Source organism: Choloepus didactylus, chromosome 13, assembly GCF_015220235.1.
Source record: "Choloepus didactylus isolate mChoDid1 chromosome 13, mChoDid1.pri, whole genome shotgun sequence".
NCBI classification, from domain to species: domain Eukaryota; kingdom Metazoa; phylum Chordata; class Mammalia; order Pilosa; family Megalonychidae; genus Choloepus; species Choloepus didactylus.
In genome coordinates, this window is record NC_051319.1 from 75,705,333 (window position 1) to 75,731,746 (window position 26,414).

The 26,414-nt window shown below is 36.1% G+C and overlaps 1 protein-coding gene and 1 pseudogene across 4 annotated transcripts in view; one reads left to right on the plus strand and one right to left on the minus strand.

Moving 5' to 3' along the window:
• AFF4 (AF4/FMR2 family member 4) overlaps positions 1–26,414 on the minus strand; it is a 141,927-nt gene that overhangs the window by 75,445 nt on the left and 40,068 nt on the right. For all 4 annotated transcript variants that reach the window (XM_037802198.1, XM_037802202.1, XM_037802199.1 and 1 more), the window contains 2 exons: positions 25,547–25,591; positions 21,804–21,890 (listed from right to left, as the gene is read on the minus strand). In XM_037802198.1, the coding sequence (XP_037658126.1) occupies positions 21,804–21,890; positions 25,547–25,591 (132 nt within the window). The remainder of the gene's footprint in view (positions 1–21,803; positions 21,891–25,546; positions 25,592–26,414) is intronic.
• On the plus strand, positions 12,635–13,042 carry LOC119508552 (annotated as a pseudogene).

Here is a 26,414-nt window from a genome sequence, read left to right on the forward strand (position 1 = left end):
ATTAATTGTGCCAAGTACTGTGTCTCTTCTGATATTTTGATTTGTGTGTTTGGAATTGGGTTCTCCATATCGTCTGGTTTTATCATATGCATTAAGATTTTCTGTTGTTTTTGGCCTACTGGCATTTGCTTTGCTTGATAGGGTTCTTTCAAGTTGTAAAAAAAAAAAGATACCAATCTAATTTTTCAGAAACACAAGTTGGTGGTGTACACTTTCTCTAACTAACCAGCAGACGGCATCTGCAAGTCACCTATACCACTCAAGTCAGTTCTCTTTAACCTTGTCCCTGCAGTGTGTGGGGAAATGATTCTTGTGCAGTTCAGTTGGTGAACTCAGTTTAGGTGTGTTGCTGGAGCCGTCCGCCCTGAATGTTGGGCATGTGGCCGGGTGGCTAGGGAGGCAGGTCAGGTTTAATATTCAAACCTCCCAGGTGTTCCCAGAGATTCAAGGCTGTTGCAAAAATCTAAGCCTTTATTTCAGTTCTGCTCCCGATCCTCTCTGACGCTCACCCACAAACCACCGGCATTGACGTAGTATCCCTGGGTTTTCTGAGCGGGCCCCCCTTCTCAGCTGTGATCTTCCAGGACCTCTGCTGAGGGAAGGGTATGCTACCGTCCCTCAAGGGAAGCCCTGGGCCACTGGACCGTGCATGGGTGCTCTCAGCCTGATGCAAAGATGGCTGAATGGGGCGCCTCCACCCCCCCCCCGCCTCACACAGTTCCTCCTTCCCAGCTCCAGGACTACTGGCGCGGCTCTGGGCTGTGGGCACGGCCCTGGGCAGGAGTTATCTCCAGCCTGCCGGGGAGCGGCTGCAAGCAGTGGGATTTCTTTCTCCTTCCGGCTCTCCCCTCCATTCCCCTGGCCTTGAGGGAATCTGCAGCGGGCTATCCTCCATGCCAGACACCGAGAGGCTGGCTTAGACTGCTCCTGCTGTGCTTCACTGCGTGGTTCCCACTGTCGCAACTGCAGCCGCTTCTGGGTTTTCCCCCTTTTTTTTTTCTTTAAAAAAAAGAACCAGTCTGTCTCCAAATGCCAACCCCCGGCTTCCCCACACTGCAGCGCGGCCGCAGGTCTTTCCGCTGGCTTACTCACTCGTTTCAGAATGCAGACTCCTGTTTTCACCAAGTGTACGGTCCCCGTGGTTCTAGCAGACCTTGTCCAGCTGGTGCATCACTGAAACTGGTATTGTGTGTCACCTTCTGGTTTTTATCTAGTATTTTTCACGGAGGTGTTATTTTGCCCTGTCTCACCTAGCCACCATTGTAGGTTCCCCCCAAAACAGGTCTTAATAAATTTTAAAAGACTGAAATTATTCAAAGCACTTTCTGTGACCATAATGGAATGAAGCTGGAATTCAATAACCACTAGAGAACTGGAACTTTCACAAAAATACAGAGGTTAATCAACATGCTCTTAAACAATCAGTTGGTCAAAGAAGAAATTGCAAGAAAAATCAGTAAATATCTCAAGATGAATGAAAACACAAATATACAACATACGAAAATTTACAGGATGGGTTTTTTTTCAGGAGCTAAGATGGCAGCATAGAGAGGTGTGGAATTTAGTTAGCCCCCTGGAGCAACTAATATACAACCAGAAACAACTAATAAATAATCTGGAACAACTGCTGGGGGACAACCAAGGCTGTCCCCGATGGCAGGCTGAGCTGCAGGACCTCTCTGTGGGAGAAAGCAGCATTCTCAGAGTGAGCAAATATAGCTCAGCCCAGCTCCACCTTGGGTTTTAATTAACAAAGTGGACTGCTGAATACAAGCTACAAACATAAACATCAGTGAAGCACCCTGAGGTTGCTCCCAGTGGAGAGAGAGGTGGCGCTGATGGGGAAGAAAAAAAATTAATTAAAAAAAGAAAAAACAACACAGAGACTTTTAGAGACTGACCTTAGAAAGCCAGAAAACATCTGTGCCCCAGAAAAGGGAGCCCAGAAGACCAGGTGCTCTATCTGACCAATGGGCAAAACTGGGGGGCTGTGGACTGGCTTTAAAAGGGGGCTTTCTTTCCCTTTTTTTCTCTCTCAACTTCAGTGGCTCAGTGGAGAGAGCCTCGGCCATTTTCATTTCGCAGCACTCTGACCCAGACAGGGGTGGAGTTGACAGAGTCAGAGAGACAAATGAGCTACTCAAATGCAGAAGACAGCTCCCTAGGGGGGTGTATCTTCCCTAAAAGGAAGGAGGTGGGGCCCAGCTCAAGGGCCTCCCTTCCCTCAGAACTCAGACCCCAGGGCCTGGGGAAAAACAGTCAAAACGGAAACAACTTTAGTTAAGAATTACTCCTTACACTAGTCGGGAGCAACAGGCTGACAGGTTCCACCAGCTGGGCAGGTTAGGAAAAGCACAGCAGCCTGAGGCCTCACAGGAAAGTCTGTCAATCTTCTAAGACACACCCTCAGGGAAACCTGACTCTGAATACAGCCCCACTCTGAGACCTGAATTCGGTCTGGTTTGGGAAAATCTGATTGGGGTAATCAAGGAAACCAGATGCCAAGACAACAGAAAACTACAAATTACATTAGGAAAAATGAAGATGTGGCCCAGTCAAAGGAACAAACTTACACCTCAGTTAAGATACAGCTGAGATACTGTTTCACTTTAATGAAACAATCAATTAAAGATTTTCAAAGAAATATGGTAAATCAAATCAAAAGTCAATCAATGAGTTCAGGGAAGATATGGCAAAAGAGATGAAGGATATAAAGAAAACACTGGGTGAACATAAGGTAGAAATCGAAAGTTTGAAAAAACTACTGGCAGAATCTATGGAAATGAAAGGAACAACACAAGAGATGAAAAATACAATGAAGACATACAACAGCAGAGTTCAAGAGGCAGAAGAAAACACTCAGGAACTGGAGAACAAGACACCTGAAATCCTACACACAAAAGAACAGATAGGAAAAAGAATGGACAAATATGAGCAACAGCACAGGGAACTTAATGACAACATGAAGCAATGAATGTATGTGTCACGGGTGTAACAGAAGGGAAAAGTGGAAGAAGCAATAATAAAGGAAATAATCAATGTAAATTTCCCATCTCTTATGAAAGACATAAAGTTACAGATCCAAGAAGCACAGCATACCCCTAACCAAAGAGATCTAAATAGACCTACACCAAGACATTTAATAATCAGATTATCAAATGTCAAAGACAAAGAGAGAATCTGGAAAGCAGTAAGAGAAAAGCGATCCATCATACACAAGGGAAACTTGGTAACACCATGGAGGCAAGAAGGAAGTGGTGTGATATATTTCAGATACTAAAAGAGAAAAACTGTCAACCAAGAATTTTATATCTGACAAAACTGTCCTTCAAATATGAGAGAGAGTTTAAAATATTCTCTGACAAACAGACAAAGAGAGAGTTTGTGAACAAGATACCTGCTCTACAGGAAATACTAAAGGGAGCACTACAGACAGACAGGAAAAGACAGGAGTGAGAGGTTTGGAACACAATTTTGGGTGACAGTAGCACAACAGTGTAAGTACACTGAACAAAGATGACGGCTGAGTACGGCTGGAGGAGGAAGGTTAGGAGCATGTGAGACACCAGAAAAAAAGAGGAAAGATAGAGACTGGGACTGTATGACTCAGTGAAACCTAGCGTGCTCAACAATTGTGATAAAATGTACAAATAAGTTTTTATATGAGGGAGAACAAATGAATATCAACCTTAAAAGTGTTAAAAATGGGGTGGTATTAGGGAAAAATACAATCAATGCAAACCAGAAACTAAAGTTAACAGAAACATTGTATTATGCTTCCTTTTATGTAACAAAGACAATATACCAAAGCTAAATGCCTATAAGAGGGGGATATAAGGGAGGGGTATGGGACTCTCGACATTGGTGATGTTGTCTGACTCTTTTATTGTACTTTAGTTTAATTCTATCTTTCCTTTTGTTGCTTTTTAGCTTTCATTTTTTCTTTTTTTTCTTTTTCTTCTGTCTCTTTACCTTCTTTGACTCTTTCTTCCTCTTTCTTTGTAGAAAAAATGGCGATCTCCTTATATAGACATAGGTGTGGTGGTGAATGCATAAATATGTGATTTTACAGGGAACCACTGATTGTTTACTAAGGACTGAATGTATGGTGGGTAAACGAAACCATCTTAAAAACAAACAAAAAAAACGGGATGATGAAGAAACCTTGAGAGCATTATATTGAATGAAATAAAACAGACACATAAGGTAAAATATTGCAGGGTCTCACTGATATGAACTAATTATAACATATAAACTCATAGACATGAAATATAAGTTACCAGGATATAGAACAAGGCTAAAGAAGGGGGAGAGGTTGCTTATTATGAACAGAATGTTTAACTAGGTTGAACTTAAGCGTTTGGAAATGGACAGAGTTGACGGTAGCATGTTATGGTGAGAATAACTAACAATGCTGAATGCTGTGTGAATGTTGTGGAAAGGGGAAGCTTAGAGTCATGTACGTCACCAGAAGGAAAGCTGGAGGTTAAAATATGGGATTGTAGAAAACAGTGAATCTTGTGGTGGACAATGTCCATGATTAACTGTACGAATATTATAAATTTCTTTCATGAACTAGAACAAATGTATGACACTATAACTAGAAGTAAATAATAGAGGTGTATATAGGGAAAACATATACCTATTGCAAACTATATACTACAGTTAGTAGTATCTTAACATTCTTTCATCAACAGTAACAAATGTGTTTCTAAATGCTAGTAATGAGCTATCTGAGGAGGTAATCAAGAAAAAAATTCCATTCACAATAGCAATCAAAAGAATCAAGTATGTAGTAATAAACTTAACCAAGGATGTAAAGGACCTTTATAAAGAAAACTAGAAAACATTGCTAAAGGAAATCAAAGAAACCTAAATAGGTGGAAAGACATTTCTTGTTCAAGGACAGGAAGGCTAAATGTCATTAAGATGTCAATTTTACCCAAATTGATCCACAGATTCAATACAATACCAATCAAAATTCCAATAACCTACTTTGCAGAGTTGGAAAAGTTAATTACCAAATTTATTTGGAAGGGAAAGAAGCCTCAAATAGCCAAAAACATCCTGAAAAAGAGGAAGTGGGAGGACTCACACTTCCTGACTTGAAGCTTATTATAAAGCCATAGTGTTCAAAACAGCATGGTACTGGCATAAAGACAGAAATATTGATCAAAGGAATTGAATTGAGAGTTCAGAAACAGACCCTCAGATCTATGTTCAATTCATTTTTAACAAGGCCCCCAAATCTAATGAACTGGGACAGACAAGCCTCTTCAATAAATGGTGCTGGGAGAACTGGATATCATATCCAAAGGAATGAAAGAGGACCCTACCTCACCCCATAGTCATAAAAGTTTAACTTAAGTGGAAAAAAGACCTGAATATTAGAGCCAGTACCATAAAACTTCTAGAAGAAAATATAGGGAAATATCTTCAAGACTTAGTGTTAGGAGGTAGCTTCTTAGACCTTACACACAAAGTTCAGGCAATGAAAAAAAGAAAAAGATAAATGGTTAACTCCTCAAGATTGAATACTTCTGTGCTTCAAAGGACTCTGTCAAAAGGGTGAAAAGGCAGCCAACTCAATGGGAGAAAATATTTAGTAATCATACATCTGGTAAAGGTTTGACATCCAGTATATATAAAGAAATTTTACATATATAAAGAGATCCTATATTTCATCAACAGTAGCAAATGTACCACACCAATACTATGGGTCAATAATGGGGGGTAAGAAGTATGGGAGGATTTTCTTTTTTCTTTTTATTTCTGTTCTGGAGTAATGAAAATGTTCTAAAACTGATCACGGGGATGTATGCACAACACTGTGATGACACTGTGAGCCACTGATTGTACATTTCAGATAGTCTGTATGGTGTGTGAATATATCTCAATAAAACTGCATTAAAAAAAAAAAAAAAAAGAAATCCCACAAGTCAACAATAAAGAGAGAAACAACCCAATTATAAAATGGGAAAAGACAGGAATAGACATTTCTCCAAACAGGAAATACAAATGGCTAAAAAGTACAGAAAAGATGCTCATTTTCCCTTGCTATTAGGGAAATGCAAATCAAAACCACAATGAGATGTCTCACACCTATAAGAATGGCCACTATTAAACAAACAGGAAACTACAAGTGTTGGGAGAGGATGTGGAGAAACTGAAACAATTATTCACTGTTGGTGGAAATATAAAATGGTACACCATTGTGGAAGACAGTTTTGTGGTTCCTCATAAAACTAAATATTGAATTGCCCTACAACCAGACAATTCCACTACTCAGTATATACCCAGAAGACCTGAAAGAAGGGACGCGTACAGACATTTTCACACTGATGTTCACAGCAGCATTATTCACAATTGCCCAAAGATGGAAACAAACCAAATGTACATCAATAGATTAATGGATAAACAAAATGTGGTATATAACATACGATGGAATATTACTCAGCAGGAAGAATGAAGTTCTGAAGCACACGATAACATGCATCAACCTTGAGGACAAAATGCTGAGTGAAATACGTCAGGCACAAAAAGACATTATATGATTTCACTAATATGAACTAACTAGAATATATAAACTCACAGTCATAAAATGTAGAATATAGGTCACCAAGAGACAGATTAAAGCTAGAGAATGGGGAGCAGTTTATACAGAATTTTTAACAAGGTTGAACTTAAATGTTTGGAAATGAATAGAGATGAGGGTAGATTGTTATTGGGATTGGAAGTAACAGTGCAGAATTGTAGGTGAATTTGGTTGAAAGGGATTGTTAAGAGTCATGCATGTCACCAGAAGGAAAGTTAGAGGTTTAAATATGGAACTGTGTAACACAGTGAATCTTGAGGTGAACATTGTTTAAGATTAACACTACAAATATAAATAAGTTCTTTCATGAACTAGTACAAATGTATAACATTTGTACAAAGAGTTAATCATAGATTGTATACGGGGGGGAAAGTACCTGTTGCAAGCTATGGACTATAGTTAATAGTAATATCTTAATATCCTTTCACCAATAGTAATAAATGTACCACACCAATACTAAGGGTCAATAATAGGGGAGGAGAAGTGGTATGGGGTATTCTGGGTTTTCTTTTTTTATGTCTATCTGTTATTTTTCTTTTTGGAGCAATGAAAATGATTTAAAATTCAATGTGATGATTGTGCAACTATGTGTTGAGACTGTGAGACACTGATTGTATACTTTGGATTATATGGTATGTCAATATATTTCAAAAAAATTTGCAGTTAAAAAAATGAATTACAGTTTAGGCTATATCTTCTCTCTAGTATATCTGTCCTTGAATGGAGCACAGAAAGTAGTTCTTCAAGTATTTTATGACTGAAAATGGATCTAACAAATATCATAAGCTGAGCTATATCAGAAGCACTTTGTGTATTTCCTTCATTTATTAAATGATATCTACAAAAATCCCACAACTCACATCATATTTAATAATGAAAGATTGACTGTATTTCCCACCATGATCACAAATAAGACAAAAGTCCACTCTCACCACTTTCATTTTTTTCACAACATAGTGGAAATTCTAGCCAGTGCAATAAAGAAGGAAAAAAAGAAAAAAGAAAAAGAAATGAGGCAAGGAGGCTTCCAGACTGAAACGAAAGTAGGAAAACACTTTTATTCAGATGACATGATCACTTTGTAGAAAATTCTATGGAATCAACAAAAATGCCACTAAAATCAAGTAAATTTAGCAAAGTTGCAAAATATAAAAGATAAGAAATAAAATGCAGATCTATAAACTAGCAAGGAAAAATCACATTGAATTTTTTATCAAATACCATTTACAATAGCATAAAAAAATGAAATACTTTGGGATAACACTGATAAAAGATATGTTAAGACCTGCATACCGAGAACTACAAACAATGCTCAGAGAAATTAAATTAGACCTTAACAGAGAGAGATAAACATATGCAGGTCAAAGATTTGATAATGTTAAGATGTCAATTCTACCAAAATTGATCCATAGATTCAATGCAAACTCAATCAAAATCCCAGGAGGTTTTTCCACAGAAACTGAAAAATTGGTGCTAAAATTCATATGACAATGTGAGGGAAATAGAAAACAAAGATAAAAAAAAAAAAAAAAGAAAAAAACTTTGAAAAAGAAGTATACAGCAGAGGATTTAAATTACTGTAGCTTTATAAAAAGTCTTGAAGTCAGATAATCAAGACAATATGGTACTGGCATCATGATAAACAAATAGATCAAACAGATCAGTGAAATGTAACAGAGTCAAAAATACATCCACATATATGCTCAACTGCAACTGCAAAGGCAATTCAGTGCAGAGAGGAAAGTCTTTTCAATAAATGATGCTGGAGTAATTGCATATCCATATACAAAAGCATGAACTTTGAGCAATATCTTGTTACCAAATAAAAAAATTCACTTAAAACAGATCATACACCTAAATGCAATGCCTACAACTATAAAAACATCATGAAAAAAAAAAAACATAAGAGAAAAATCTTTGTGATCTTGGGCTAGGCAAAGATTTCCCGGACATCAAATCATCATCCGGAAAAAAAAAAACTGATGAACTGGATTTCATCAAAATTAACAACTCCTGCACTTTAAAAAACAGTGTTAGGAGAATGAAAAGGAAAATCAACCAACAGGGAAAAAATATTTGAAAATCACATATCTCATAATGAACTTCTATCAAGAATATATAAACAAATCTCAAAATTCAGTAAGACAATTCAATTAAAAAAAAAAAAAGCTCAGTGGATTCAAATAGACAATGCACCAGAGAAGATGTACAGACGGCAAATACATACAGGAAAAGATGTTCAACATTGTTAGTCACAAGAAAAACATAAATGAAAACATTAACAGATTGGAAATTTGTGGGCAGATGGCAGAGTAGGAAGCTCCAGGAACCAGTAACTCTACCAAAAGAACTGCTGAATTACATGAACTGCCTGAATCAACTATGTTGGAACTCGAGAGTCTAGTGGAACATGAGTTGGAAGAATAGGCTGGTAATTTGCAGAAAATATTGAATTTTACCTTCTGTGTAGTAGCTAACATTTACAAATCCACAATCTCAAGGCAGACAGCTATGGAAACTTCAGCCTGGGTTTCTGGTGTAGGCTGCTGGTGTCAGGGTGGGCTGTAAGGACCAAGTCCTCCAAAATTCACAAGTGTATGATCTGAATGCTGATATCTGCTTTTGATCATCTACTATAGATCGCTGGGGGACCGGCACCAAGGTCAGCCATTGTTTCAACCCCCCCCCCCCCAACCAGAAAAAAAGGCAGAGGGATCTTAAAGAAGTAGTACTTTTTTTTTTGGCTTTTTACCGTTTCCATTCCCCATTTAGAGCAAAACTACTTTAGAAAAGACACAAATTGATGGCTCCAGCCTTCAATGAGAAAAACGAAAAACAAAAACAAAAACAGAAACAAACCAAACAATTTAGCAATTCCAAAGAAGTGGGAGAATTAGATTTCCAATGTTACAACATAATACTCAGAATGTTCTGTTCTCAACAAAAATTACAAAACACACAAAGAAACAGAAAAATATGGCACACTCACAGAAAAAAAAAACAAACTGACAAAAACCATCCTGGAAGAAGCTCATACACTGGAACATATGAGGAGCAGAAAGAAAAAAAGAATGAAGAAAAATGAACAGAGATTAAGAGATTTGTGAGACACCATCAAGCATACCAACATACGCATAATGGTGTCCCAGAAGGACAAAGAAAAGAAGAAAGGGGCAAAGAAGTATTTGAAGAAATAATGTCCGAACACTTCCTAAGACTGATAAAAGAAATGAATACACACATCCAAACTGCCCAAGAAACTCCAAGCAGGATAAAGTAGAAGAGATCTGCACCAAGACAAATAAGAGAGAAAAAGTGAAAATCCAAAGAAAAAGAGAATTTGAAAGCAGCAAGAGAAGTGACTTGTACAAGCAAGGGAGCAACAACAAAATTAAAAGCAGATTTCTTTTTTTAACTTTTTTTTCTTTTTTAAATCAACTGTATGAAAAAAAATTTAAAAACAAAAAACAAAAAACAAAAAATATACAATAAAAGAACATTTCAAAGAGACCATAACAAGGGAGTAAGAAAAAGACAACTAACCTAAGATAACTGCTTTACTTCCAACCTGTTCCTACTTTACCCTAAGAAAGTTACCTAATATAGCAACATTTCTGTGAACTTGTTCCTACTATATCCATCAGAAATTAAAAAAAAAAAAAAAAAAAAACTAGGAAAAAAATATGTAGTGCCCCCTTGAAGAGCCTGTGGAGAATGCAGGGGTATTGGCCTACCCCACCTCGATGGTTGCTAACATGACCACAGACATAGGGGACTGATGGTTTGATGGGTTGAGCCCTCTACCATAGGTTTTACCCTTGGGAAGACAGTTGCTCTAAAAGAGAGGCTAGGCCTCCCTATATTTGTGCTTAAGAGCCTCCTCCCGAATGCCTCTTTGTTGCTCAGATGTGGCCCTCTCTCTCTAGCTAAGCCAACTTGAAAGGTGAAATCACTGCCCTCCCCTCTACGTGGGATCAGACACCCAGGGGAGTGAATCTCCCTGGCAACGTGGAATATGACTCCCGGGGAGGAATGTACACCTGGCATCGTGGGACGGAGAACATCTTCCTGACCAAAAGGGGGATGTGAAAGGAAATGAAATAAGCTTCAGTGGCAGAGAGATTCCAAAAGGAGCCGAGAGGTCACTCTGGTGGGCACTCTTACGCACAATTTAGACAACCCCTTTTAGGTTCTAAAGAATTGGGGTAGCTGGTGGTGGATGCCTGGAGCTATCAAACTACAACCCAGAACCCATGAATCTCGAATACAATTGTATGAAGGTGTGGCTTATGAGGGGTGACAATGGGATTGGGAAAGCCATAAGGACCACACTCCACTTTGTCTAGTTTATGGATGGATGAGTAGAAAAATAGGGGAAGGAAACAAACAAACAGACAAAGGTATCCAGTGTTCTTTTTTACTTTAATTGCTCGTTTTCACTTTAATTATTATTCTTGTTATTTTTGTGTGTGTGCTAATGAAGGTGTCAGGGATTGATTTAGGTGATGAATGTATAACTGTGTGATGGTACTGTGAACAATCGAATGTACGATTTGTTTTGTATGACTGCGTGGTATGTGAATATACCTCAATAAAATGAAGATAAAAAAATAGTGAAAAAAAAAAAAAAGCAGATTTCTTATCAAAAACTGTGGAGGCCTGAAGACATATTTAAATTGTGAAATAAGAACTCTCTGTCCAGCAAAATCATCCCTCCAAAGTGAAAGAGAAATTAAGACATTACATATAAACAAAGCTGGAAGGAATTCATTACCAGAACACCTGCCCCACAAGATATGTTAAAGGGAGTTCTTTATGCTAAAATAAAAGGACACTAGACAGTAACTCAAACAAATAAGAAAAATAAAGAATATTGGTAAAGGTAAAATACACAGGTAAATATAAAATCCTGTATTATTGTACTTTGGGTTTGTAATTGCTTTTGCCCAACATGACATAAAATGCAAATGTGTAAGACAATAATTAAAATCTATTTTAATGGGCATATAATGTATAAATAAGTAATCTGAGTCAGCAATATTAAGGGGATGGGACAGAGATATTGAGAAATAAAGCATTTATATATTAAAATTACACTGATACTATTTGAACTAGGTTGCTATTTGTTTAAGATGTTAAATGTAATTACAAAGGTAGCCACTAAGAAAATACATTTAAAATATACAGAAAAGGAAAGAAGGGAATAAAAACAAATGCTACAAAAAATCAGCAAAATAAAGAAAGAGTCAATAATAGAATAATTGAGGGGAAAAAAAAACATACAAGACAGACCAAAAAATACCTAGTTGGAAGTAGTAAATACTTCCTTATCAGTTATTACTTTAAACTCTTCTATCAAAAGGTAGATTGGCAGATTTGTGGAAAAACATGATCCGTCTATATGATGTCTACAAAAGATTCACTTTTGATAAAAAACAAGGATGTTGAAAGTAAAAGGGTGGTGATTTACAGTAGAACAAGATGGTGGCAGAATGTGCTCCAGCGTGCCATCGCCCCAGAAAATCACTGAACAACTAGCAAAAACTGGCAGAGCCACCTTCCTCAAAACTCCAGAAAAGAGTTAAAGGGTTGCAGTAACTGAACAAGTGACAAATGAAGAAAGTGAAGCTTTAAAACAGTAGGAGAGGCATGTGGTGTTGTTGCTGGACTTTCCCCAAACCCCTCCCCAGCACGGTGGAAACCAAATCTGTGCCCCTATTGAGGGTCGATGGATGAAATAGAGAGTAAAAACCAATAGAGAGAATCAACACAACCAAAAGTAGGTTCTTTTAAAAGATCAATAAAATGGAGAAGCCTTTAACTAGACTGATGAAGGAAAAAGAGAACACAAATAACTAAAATCAGAAGGGAAAATGGAAGCATTGCTACCAACCCCACTGAAATAAAAGGACTATAAAAGGATACTATGAACAACTGTACACCAGTAAGTTAGATAACCTAGATGAAATCAACAAATACCTAAAAACACACAAACTATTTACACTGATACAAGAAGAAAATGGATCTCATTAAGGCTGCAGTGGCAGCAACTGCTCTCTGAACTTCGCCATGCCGCCCAAGGACAAGAAGAAGAAGATAGATGCCGGAAAGTTGGCCAAGAAAGACAAAGACCCAGTGAACAAATCTGGGGGCAAAGCCAAAAAGAAGAAGTGGTCCAAAGGCAAAGTTCGGGACAAGCTCAATAACCTAGTCTTGTTTGACAAAGCCACTTATGACAAATTCTGTAAGGAAGTTCCCAACTACAAGCTTATAACTCCTGCTGCTGTCTCTGAGACTGAAGATTCAAGGTTCCCTGGCCAGAGCAGCCCTTTAGGAGCTGCTTAGTAAAGGACTTACCAATCTGGTTTCAAAACACAGAGCTCAAGTAATTTACACCAAAAAATCACCAAGGGTGGAGATGCCCCAGCTGCTGGTGAAGATGCATGAACAGCTCCAACCAACTGTACATTTTGAAAAATAAAACTTTATTAAATTAAAAAAAAAAAAAAGGAGAAGAAGATGCCAACAAAATAATAACTAGTAAAAAGACTGAATCAGTAATCAAAAAACTCCCAACTTGAAGACGGTTGCTGCAAAGGAGAGGCTAGGCCTCCCTATATGTGTGCCTAAGAGTCTCCTCCTGAATGCCTCTTTGTTGCTCAGATGTGGCCCTCTCTCTCTGGCTAAGCCAACTTGAAAGGTGAAATCACTGCCCTCCCCCCTACGTGGGACCAGACACCCAGGGGAGTGAATCTCCCTGGCAACGTGGAATATGACTCCCGGGGAGGAATATAGACCCGGCATCGTGGGATGGAGAACATCTTCTTGACCAAAAGGGGGATGTGAAAGGAAATGAAATAAGCTTCAGTGGCAGAGAGATTCCAAAACGAGCCGAGAGATCACTCTGGTGGGCACTCTTACGCACACTTTAGACAACCCTTTTTAGGTTCTAAAGAATTGGGGTAGCTGGTGGTGGATACCTGAAACTATTAAACTACAACCCAGAACCCATGAATCTCGAAGACAGTTGCATAAAAATGTAGCTTATGAGGGGTGACAATGGGATTGGGAATGCCATAAGGACCAAACTCCACTTTGTCTAGTTTATGGATGGATGTGTAGAAAAGTAGGGGAAGGAAACAAACAGAGAAAGGTACCCAGTGTTCTTTTTTACTTCAATTGCTCTTTTTCACTCTAATTATTATTCTTGTTATTTTTGTGTGTGGGCTAATGAAGGTGTCAGGGATTGATTTAGGTGATGAATGTACAACTATGTAATGGTACTGTAAACAATCGAAAGTACAATTTGTTTTGTATGACTGCGTGGTATGTGAATATATCTCAATAAAATGATGATTAAAAAAAAAAAAAAAAAAAAAAAAACTCCCAACTAGAAAAGCTCAGGGTACATGGCTATACTGGTGTATTTTACCAAACATCCGAAGAAGAATTAGTACCTATCCTGCACAAACTCTTCCAAACAAACTGAAGAGGATGGAACACTCCCTAATTCATTCTATGAGACCAACATCACTCTGTTATCAAAGCCAGATAAGATACCACCAGAAAATTACAGACCAAGTTCTCCAATTTCTCTAATGAGTACAGATGCAAAAATCCTCAATAAAATACTTGCAAACAGAATCCAACAGAATTATACACCATGATCAAGTGGGATTTAGTCCAGGTATGCAAGAGTGCTTCAACATAAGAGAATCAATGTAATTTACCACATTAACAGAATGAAGGGGAAAAGAATCACAATTACGTCAACTGATAGAGAAAAGGCATTTAACAAAATCTAGCACTGCTTCTTGGTAAAAACACATGAAAACAAGGAAAAGAAGGAAACTTGCTCAACATGATAAACAGCATACATGGGAAAAGCCTAGGGCTAACATCATACTCAATGATGAAAGACTGAAAACTTTCCCTATAAGATCAGGAACAAGACAAACATGCCCACTATTGCCACTTGTTCTGGTTTGCTAATGCTGCCAGAATGCAAAACACCAGAAATGGATTGGCTTTTATAAAAGGGGGTTTATTTGGTTACACAGTTACAGTCTTACAGCCATAAAGTGTCCATCAACAAAGGGTACCTTCACACTGGAGAAAGGCCACTGGCATCCGGAAAACCTCTGTTAGCTGAGAAGGCACGTGGCTGGCGTCTGCTTGTTCCCAGGTGGCGTTTCAAAATGGCGTTCTCCAAAATGTCTGCATCAGCTTCCAACAGCTGTCTTCAAAATGTCTGTCTCAGCTCCAGCTAGCTATGAGCAACTTTTGTCTCCAGTAAACTAAACAAGGCCCAAGCTGAATGGGCAGGGCCATGCCTCCATGGGAATTATCCAATAAGAGTTATCACCTATAGTTGGGTGGGTCACATCTCCATGGACACTGAACCAATAGGTTCCAACCCAAACCACACTAATACATCTGCCCTCACAAGAATGCATTAAAGAATATGGCTTTTTCTGGGGGACAAAAATATACAAACCAGCACACCACTGTTATTCAACACTGTTATGGATGTTCTAGCCAGAGCAAATAAGCAAGAAAAAGAAAAAAAAAAGCATCTGAACTAGAAAGGAAGAAGTAAAACTTTCCCTATTTGCCAATGATATGAAAATCTTGAGAAATCCATAGCAAAGCTCCTAGAGCTAATACATGAATTAAACAAATTCTGATATTGAATTAGTACCTATCCACAAAATCAGTAGTGTTTCTATACACTAGTAATGAACAATCTGAAGAGGAAATGCAGGAAAAAATTTCCTTTTACAAAAGCAACTAAAGAATCAAATATCTAGGAATAAATCTAACAAAGGATGTAAAGGACTTGTACACAGAAGACTACAAAACAATGTTGAAAGAAATAAAAAAAGACCTAAATTAATGGAAGGACATTCTGTGTTCATGGATTGGAAAAAATATATTATTAAGCTCTCAATTCTACTCAGTATGATTTACCAGCTCAATGCAATACCAATCAAAATTCCAACAACCTTCACTGCTCAAAATGGAAAAGCCAATCACCAAATTTATACGGAAGGGCCTTCAATGGCCAAAGCCATCTTCAAAAAGAACAAAGTTGTAGGATTCATAGTTACTGATTTTAAAATTTATTACAAAGCCACAGTAAACAAAACACCATGGTACTGGCACAACCACAGATATACAGACCAATGGAATCAAATTAGTTCAGAAATCAATCTTCACATTTTATATAAAGCCAACTGATTTCTGACAAGGGGGCAAAGACCACTCACTTGGGAAAGAATAGTCTCTTCAACCAATAATGCTGGGAAAACTGGATCTCCATTTGCAAAAAGATGAATGTAGACCCCTACCTCACACCATATACAAAAGTCAGCTCAAAATGGACTAAACACTAAATATAAGAACAAGAACTATAAAACACTTAGAAGAAAATATAGCGAAACATCTTTAGGACCTCATGTTAGGTAATGGTTTCTTATACTTCAAACTCAAAGCACAAACAACAAAAGATAAAATAGATACATGAGACCTCATCAAAATTAAAAACTTTTGCACCTCAAAGAGTTTTATCTTGAAAGCTAAGTGACAATCTACACAATGGGGTAAATATTCGGAAACCACTTATATCCAGAACATATAAAGAAATCCTTCAACTTAACAACAAAGAGACAAGTAACCCAATTTAAAAATGGACAAAAGACTTGAACAGACATCTCTCCAAGGAGGTATTCAAAAGGCCAAAAAGCACATGAAGAAATGCTCAATATCATTAGTTATTACGGAAATGCAAAGCAAAGCCAGACTGAGATACTATTTCACACCTACTAGAATAGCTAGTATTAAAAAAATGGAAAATTACAAGTGTTAGAGTGGATGTGAAGAAATAGGAACACTCATTCATTGGTAGTGGCAATGTAAAATGTGGCAGCTGCTGTGGAAAACAATTTGGCAGTTCTCCAGGAAGTTAAATATATAATTACCATATGACCCAGGAATTCCACTTTTAGGTATCTGCCCCAAAGAACTGAAAGGAGGAACTTGAACAGAAATTTGTACACCAATGATCACTGCAGCATTTTTCACAATAGCCAAAAGGTAGAAGGAACCCAAGTGTGCAACAATAAATGACTAGATAAACAAAATGTGGTGTATATATCCATAGAATGGAATGTTATTCAGCCATAAAAAGGATAAAGTTCTAATACATGCTAGAACATGGATGAACCTTGAAGACATGCTGAATAAAATAAGCCAGACACAAAAAGAAAGATATTGAATATTTTCTTTTTTTTTTTTTTCCCACTCCTCCATTTTTTAAAATATATATAAACAGACAACACTTTAGATGCTAGAAAATGATGTGACCTAGAAAGTGAGATGACAGATACAATGAGGGAAGGATCTCCAGGAACACAATCTTGTCGAGCTGGATCTTGTCAGAACAGATTTTCTGTGACCATAATAAAGGGCTTTTAACACGAACCGGGTTGCCTCATTTCCGAAGAGTAGAAGCTACAGAGATTCTTTTTTTTTTTTTTTTTTTAATCCTTTTTCCTTTTTCTAAAACAAGTACTCTAAGAAGCCCAATACTGAATATTTTCTCTTATATGAAATATTTAGAATAATTAAATTCTTAGAGTCAGAAAGCAGAACAGTGGTTACTAGGGATGGGGGGGTAATGGATAGCTGATGCTTAATTGGTATGGGTTTCTGGTGGGGATGAAGAAAATATTTTGAAAATAGCGGTCAAAGTTATACAGTATTGTCAATTTACTTATACTGATGCATGCTACAACATGTATGAACCTTGAAAACATTATGCTATGTGAACATAGCCAGTCATGAAAGACCACATATTAGAAGATTCCATTTTTATGAAATGTCCAAAATAGGCAAATCTATAGAAACAGAACATAAATTTGTGTTGCCAGGGGCTGTTTGAGTAAAACGAAGATGGAGGGCAGGGAGATGTGGTGTGTAACTGGTAATGGTACAGAGTTTCTTTTTGCAGTAATGAAAATGTTTTAAAATTGATTGTAGTGAATGGCTGCACAACTCTGCAGATATATTAAAAACCACTGAGTTTTGTACTTTAAACGGGTTAATTATATGGTATGTGAATTATATCCCAATAAAGCTGTTAACAAAAAGAAATTTTAAAATGAGTATTAACCAGAAAAAATGAACTTAGGTTCAAAGTCTTTTCATAAACTCAAGATTTGATTTTACAAATTTAGCATATCTACTAATTAATAGATGAGATAAAATGGAATATTAAAAAATATTTAATCCAAAATAATCCTGAAAAGGTGTAAAAAGAAACAACTAATGGGAAAATAGAAAATAAATACCAAAATGGTATATTTAAACCCAACAATATTAAAAATTACATTAAAATGAAATCACCTGAATATTCCAAGATTAAATGCCAGAGACTGACAAACTAGATAAAAAAGGAGGACCCAACTATATGCTGCCTACATGAAACTCACTGTAAGTATAAAGGCAGAGACAAATTAATACTAAAAGAATGGGGGGGGAGGTAAAAGAATGAAAAAAGATAATCAACATCATAAAAAGAAAGCAGGAATAGCTATATTTATATCAAAGTAGACTTCAAAACAAGATTTATTACCTGACATAAGGAGGACACCTCACAATGAAAATAGGATTAATTCATCAGAAAGACACAGCTATTCTAAATGTGTATGCATTTAATGACAGAACTTTAAATAGATGAATCAAAAATTAACAAAACTGAAAGGCGAATGTTATGTATTGAATTGTGTCCTCTAAAAAGATACGTTGAAAACCCCAGTCTCAATAAATGTGGTCTTCTTTAGAAATAGGGTCTTTGCAGATATAATTAAGTTAAGATAAAGGGCATTAGGATGGGCTCTAATCCAGTATGACCGATGTCCTTATGAGAAGAGAAGAGAAAGAGACACAGACACAGTGGGAAGACGACCATTGTAAAGAGGGAGGCAAAGATTTCTAGGTAGGCTGCCACAAGCCAAGAACATAAGGACTGCCAACAAACCACCAGATGCCAGAAGAGACAAGAAAGGATTCTTCCCTACAGAATTCAGAGGGAACATGACCCTACTGTCACCTTGTTTCAGACTTCCAGCCTCTAGAACTGTTAAGACAAAACATTTTTATTTTAAGACACCAGCTTGTAGTACTTTGTTACAGCAGTCCTAGGAAACCAATAGAGAAATAGCCAAATCCACTCATACAGATGGAAATATCAACACTCCCCTTTCAGTAACTGATGTAACAAATAAAGTGAAAATCATAAAGATACAGAAGTCTTAAACACTCTCAACCGACTTGATCTAATTGATAAGAATAGAACATACTGTGTCTAGGCAAAAGGAAGAGTCATTAAAGTAGAACATTTCATTTATTAAAGAAACTTTAATAAATTTAAGAGAGCTGAAATTATATAGTGCCTATTCTCTAACAAGAACATAAAATTAAAAATCAACAACAAAATGATATCTGGAAAATCCTCAAATATTTGAAAATGAAACCACATCCTAAATAACCCACAGAACAAAGAAGTCACACAAGAAATCAGGAAATATTTTGCACTGAATGATAATAAAAATACAGCATATCAAAATTTCTGTGGTATAACTAAGGCAGGGCTTAAGAGGAATATTTATAGCTTTAAATGTTTATATTAAATGCCCTCTTAAGAAGTTAGAAGAAAAGCAAATAAAACCCGAAGTAAGGAGGAAGAAAATAATCTCAATTAAAAAAAAAAAAAAAATCAAAGAACTAGAAAACAGAAAAAAATGAATCCAAAGGATGGTTCTTAGAAATATCAATAAAACTGATAAACTTCTAGCTAGGATGATCCAGGGAAAAAGAGAAAACACAAATCACCAACATCAGGAAAGAAAGAGTCATCACTACATCTAATATCCTATAAATATTAAAATAGTAAGTATATATCATAAATAACTATGCCAAAAAAATTGACTACTTCGATAAAATCAACAAACTACCAACAGTGACACAAGAAGAAAAAGAGAATCTAAATGGCTCTATCTCTATAAAGAAAGTGAATTTGTAATTGAAAACCTAACAATGAACACCGCAGGCCCTAACTGCTTCACTTCTAAGCTCTATTAAACATTCAAGAAGAATTAATACTAACGATCCACAACTATTTCAGAAAATAGATGTGAAGGGAACATTCCTGCTCCTTTTACAAAGCTAGCATTACCCTGACACCAAAACAAAACAAAGATATTATGAGAAAAGAAAACTACAAATGATGCTTCCCTGCCACCACCAAAACGTTCATCAACTGGTAAATGAATAAGCAAATTTTGGTACTTTTGTACAAATACTACTCAGCAATAAAAAAAGAAAAAATCACTGAAACATTCGAGAACATGGAAGCATCCCAAAAGCATATGCTGAACAAAAGAAGCCACATAGAAAAGAGTACATACTGTATGGATTCCATTTATATGAAATTCTAGAAAAGGCAAAAACTAGTGACAGAAAACAGATCAGTAGTTGCCTGCCACCACTGGTGGGACATGGGGCTGACTGCAAGGGAAGATGAAGGAACTTTTACGGGGTGACAGCAATGTTCTCATTCTTGAACAGGGTGGTGGTTACACAGGTATATATCTGTCAAAATTCAATTTTACATTTAATACAGGTGCATTTTTGTAAGTAAATAAAGTTGATTTTAAAAGAGTGAATCTGGCACATTTACAGACAAAAAGTTGTATCTCTACCCTCATATCATTCACAAAAATAAACTGGGCTAAAAATAAACAAAAAACCAAAACACTGAAAGAAAAATAAATAGGTATGTTTACGATCCTGGGAAAGTAGAAAGTCTTCCTTAATAAAATATTAAAAAGGAAAAGCTACAAAGGAAGAGGAGGATATATTTTATTCACCAAAATTAAAATCATCTAGCCTGTAACTAAAAGACAAGACTCTAACTGCCAGATATACGTGTGGCATGTGTAAGAAATTATTAGAATCCAGAAATTTTTAGAATTTTGTAAAACAAAAACAAAAACAAAAGAAAACAAAAGCCCTCCTAAACTCAACAGGTAAAAATAGCAATGGGAATACAGAAAGGGAATAAACAAACTCATGCAAATAGAAATCAAATGGATGACAAATGTATACAAATGATGCACCTCACTTGTAATCTAAGAAATGGAATGCCGCTTGACACTCAAAACATCGGTGCTTAATAATATAAATGGTATTGGTGCTAGTGAGGAACAATAAGTAATGCAAATGAGAGTATCAACTGGCACAACCATTACGGAGAAATATATACTCTCAATACTCAGCTATTCTACTTCTTCCTTTTAACCCTAAAGGAACTCATATGCACACAAGAAGGGAGAACAAAGATATTCATTAAAGCAACGTTTATAGAAATGAAAAACTGGTAGCAACCTAAATGCCAAAGAGGAATACATTTATGTTATGGACTCAATTAAAAGAAATGAGATACCTCTATACGTAATAAAATGGAAAGGTCTCCAAGACATACTGCTGACTGATTAAAGATACACAACAATGTATTTGTGTAGAAAAAAAAAAAAAAAGAGAAAATTCTTATATGTTATAATTACATATATATACGTAAATACAGAGAAAAAGACTTGAAAAGATACATATGTAAGTAGCTCTGGTGAGATGCAAAGGGCAGAATTGGAGAAATGTATCTATTAGGGGTCCTGGTCAAACTTGTGTAGAGAGACTATACTCTTATATTATTTGTGTAAGCATGAATTAATTATAAATAAATGAATCTGCTGATTTTAGAGGATCTTGCAACTGCTGTCTGAGGAAACTTTCCATAGGACACAAGATTGTTAAGTCCTATGAAAAGAAATTCCTCAGACAATGTGGTTTGAGATGCTCTTACCACCTTTGGCCTAGAATACTGTAAAGGTTTGCAACAAACATCAATGCCTTTTAAGTCTCTCCCCCATATTGCCTCCTCTCAATCCAAGTCACTCTCAATCCCATTACCCTGTTTTATTTTCTTCATAGCAATTATCACTATCTGAAATAATCTCTTTATTTACTTATTTATTTCTGTCTCCCACTAGTATGGGAATGGCAAGACAGAATTTTGTATTCATATTATTTTAGTCAAGCCATTTAGAGAGTTTTCTTACAGTACCAAAGACAGATTTTATTTACTTACCTTGGTTGGAAAAGGAAATTTGGAAGGTTCTGTTTTGCATGGTGTATGAATAGCCGTTAGAGGGGGAGGCCATGAATGCGTCATCTCCTGAAATGTAATTATTACAGTTTGTTTTCAACCAGGTCAAGGATAAAAATTATACAGCTACTAAAACCAGATCTGTATTTATAAATGCTGGTTTCATGATTGCTCCTCCAAAATAATAACATATTTAATCAATAAATATTAATTAAGCACAATTATGTGCAAGGTACTATGGGGTAATAGAAAGATAAATACTATACACTCCCCTGACTTCAAGGAGCTTACGGTTAGGATGATGACACCTGTGAATAGTTACAGAAATCACCCTGTAATCAAATACAAGGCACATGGTAAAATGCTACTATGGGAGTGGGAGGGGGGCGTTAATCATAATGAGAGCAGCTAACATTTACTGTGTACTTTTAATGGGTCAAACACTGTGCTAAGTGCTTTACATGGCTGTTACTCATTTAATACTCACAAAGACATTATAAGGCAAATACCATTATTATCCTCATTCTATGTAGGATGAAATTGAAGCACAGAGGTTTATTCATTTAAGATCACACACCTACTTAGTGATGGACACAATTTCATCCCAGAAAGTCTGGCTAAAGTCCTGCACTGATAGGAAAATGTCAGGTGGAAGAAATCAGAAGAGAAACTTCAAAAGCACATGAGGAGGAAGACAGGCAAGGCCCTAAGTCTAGATTCATTCAATGCCTGCTGTCTAATCATATGCCAAATATGTCCAAGGAGGGTTGGAAAGATCACCCACGTGTATTTTAGAGAAGCAGGGAGGGAAAGATATCAAACTTAAAATAAGAAGGGAGTGTTTCACTTCTGGCATTTAGTTCAAAAGTAAGCTATGAGGTAGACTAAAATAATACAAAAAAAAATCAAAGGTAGTACTGATTTCTAGGAATTTACCCTATGGCTAAAACCACACAGTTATACAAAAATACATGTTTTCAAAGGGCTAATAATTAAAAATGAAAACAGCCTAAGTGTCCAACAGAGAATCCATACAATAGAACACCAAGCAGACATTAAAATAAGGAATTTAATTGCTAATATGAAATGATGTCCACAGTATATTACTAAGGGACAAACACAAGTCACAGTAGATGTCCTAGTAAATGTTTATATATGAAAAAAAATCTCTGGAAGGATAGTTAACAGTGACTATACCCTTGGGCAATAGAATGACAGAAGGGAAAACAGACAAGGGCACCTGACAAGTCTATACTACTTGAACTCCTTAAAACTGCCTCTTGTACTGTCATAGCTCTTTACTGCTCTTTCTCTGACAATGCTTTAGTTTTAACAGCATTTCATTTCCTGAAATAATAATATAAAGTTGATTATTTCCTATACTGTCCTCTAGAATGTAAGCTTAAAGGGTTAAGGGCTATTAATTCTTATTACCACAGTATCCCCAATGCTTGGCAAATAGTAGATGGTCAATTAATAACCTTTGGATTAATCATCAGTATTTTTACAATAAACATAGATTATTTTCAGAATTAAAGAAATTTTTTCTTTAAATGTGGTGACTACAAATAGCAAGAAAACATGAAAGGAACGCAGACCTGAAGTTCCCTGCAAATGGTACACAGGGAAGGGAAAGGGAAACTCATCTACCCCAGGTTTTTTGTGTTGGTATGTTATACCTCAAATATAAAAATATTCTCAATAGAAAATCTATCCAATTATCATCAAATGATTGAGCACCTATTACACTAAAAGCCATGTGCCAAGCCCTGGGCATATAAAATGTATAATAAATGGTCAGTAACATCAAAGACATAATCAAATATAAGAAAATCTAAGGTTTCTTTCAGATATTAAAATTCCACACATTTTTCAGGATTTGGGGGAAAAGACATATGCTACCTTAAACTGACAAATGAATGCTATATGAGGTTCAAAGGAAAAAGTTATCACTGTGATCTGATACAGGCAGAAGGAAGATTTCACTTGGATTCTAAGGAAATACAGAATCTAGATATAACAAGAGAAAGGTGAAACACATTCCAAGAACATTTACATTAAGGAGGTAAAAGAGCAGGAAAGTGTATTGCTTAGTGAAACCAGTTTGGCCAAAGTGGTCAATCAGTAGTGGGAGGGGTCAGCACTGACCTGTGGAAGGTATAGAATGTTAAATTTGGATTCTATTCTTTCTGTGGGCCTTAGAGAGCCACTGAAAATTTCTAAGAAGAAAAATAACTTTCAAGAACAGAAGCTGGTAGCAACGCAGAAGGATAGATGAGCAGGGAGACTCTGGAGCAGAAACACAGAGTAAGGACTGCATATGCAATTATATGAGCTCAAGATGGCAGGAATGAAAAGAAAGGAGTGGATACTTTCAAGGAATATTCAAAGTCTAAATCTAGCTTTGAGATTAAATAAAACATGAGAGGAAGAAATCAGAGATAATTAGGATTCTACACTCACAGCATGGGAGAACGGTGGTACTACTAATAGAAGGAAGTCTGACAGTGGCTTTAGCTATGTTGAATATGAAGCAGCAGCAAGAAATTCAAATGGAAACCCAGCTAAGAGGTAATTAAGAGATATAAATCAAAACCCCAAAGAAGCCAAGGCAGGAGAGGAAGATTGTCTGATAAAACCATGAGAATGAAGGAAAAGGCAACTCAAAGAGCAGAAAGAGAAGGGGAGAAGGTAAAACAATGTACCCATACTTCAGAGATTGAGAGAGAACACAAGGGTTCCAAAAAGGCAAAGAAGGAAAGAAAAGAAAGGTGGATGTGAAATAAAAGTAAAGCAGCTCAACAGCCAAGGAAGGAAGAATGATGTTTCCAAAGGAAAACAAACAAACAAACAAACAAAAAAAAACAAATAAAAGCAAACCTCTTTAAAACAGCAGAGACGGTGAAGAGAATGAGAACATAAATGAAGCCCCTGGATGAGGAGGAAGACAGTGGCCTTAGAGAAACAGGTTCAGCAGAAAGGTAGAGGTAAGAGAGAGATCGTAGTGGGCTAAAGAAGGAATGGGAGAGAATAGAGTGGAAGCAGGCAATGCAGAGCTGTCTTTCAAAACAAATGCAAGTATAGACACAAAAAATCCAGGAGTTTATGAAAAACAAGTATAAGTATTATGTGACTGATAGCTGCATCTTTTCTCTATTGAGCAAAAGTAGTCCTTGTCACTCACTGGTTCACTGATGGACATTACATCAACTTTCTTTTTTTTTTTTCCAAAAGTGGAATGTAATTTTTGGTCATGTGTCGATTTTAAGTATATACCATTAAATATCCCAAAAGTGCAGCATTCAGAGATCTTTATTGTAAGATTTGACCAGTATGTACAGATTACTTGCAAAGCAAGCTATTCTCACAGTAATGGACTGATACGTTACTGAGTTCTTTAGCACTCAAATTATTAACTGATAAACCTGAGAAAGTACAAAGTTATATTTGATTTTTTCCTCTTTTCAAGATAAAATGTTGACTGGAATTTGTTTTATTAAAAAAGAAAATCAACTCTTTGAAGGCAAATAGTAAAAAACCATGTGATTTGGAACCTAAGTAAGAATATATGAGCAGAACAGAGTCAATTGTTTTTGATGGACATAATCAAGTTACACACATAAGCAATCTGCTGTTTGAGATCCTTTGTGAAAGAGAGGGGAGTGAGGTAGGGAAGGGTGACAGAGCATCAAAATTAAATAAGAGATTGAAACTATACAACTTACTTTTAGAATTTCATCCACACAGCTCACATCACCAGAAGCAGATGCCTTAGGAAGAAATAAACATACATCATATTGGGAGTCATTTATTATTAAATTTTTATCATTTGCTGCACAGATATAAAACATTATTATAAATGAAATAAGATTTACTACTCCAAATGAGAACACTAGCTAGAGTCTCTGGACTAATTTCCTTCAAGTATAAAATATTTCAAGCACTAAAAAATTTTAATCAAACTGTACATGGCTTAAGGAATTTAACTATATTTTTCAAAGGTTTTTAAAAGTTTTATCTTTCTTATACTTAGATTAGAAATAATGTTTTAAACATAAATTTTCAGGTGAGCAGTTTATCAAAATATTAAAAAGTTTACTTAGATACAAATACAGCATGATATTGAGATACATCATTTCACATAAACAAATAAATAGATAATTCAGTATTACTGGAAGATTATTTGTCTGGAAAATGATGGACATTTTACATATTCTTTCTTAAATCAAAGAAATTAAGTTGCTTATTCTAAGAAACAAACAAGGAATTAGAGAGCTGTAGTGCAAACTCAAGTCTAACTCCAAGGATAATGTTGAAGAATGAACAAATTACCATTGTACTATCTCTTGAGAGAAGTAATTAGGTGACAAATGCCACTGCAATGAGTTTCACCAAAGGCCACATGGAAAGATTTTTAATTGTTATCAAATAGCATTTTACCCATTCCTTACCCCTGAGCTATGAGCTATGATTTTTGGCTATTGACATTACTGTTTAATTTTTTTTATTACAACAATTACACTAAAAAATAAAATTTCAGCTATTTTATAATGAATACTCACTTCTTTGGTTATTCTGAATATCATGTTTTTA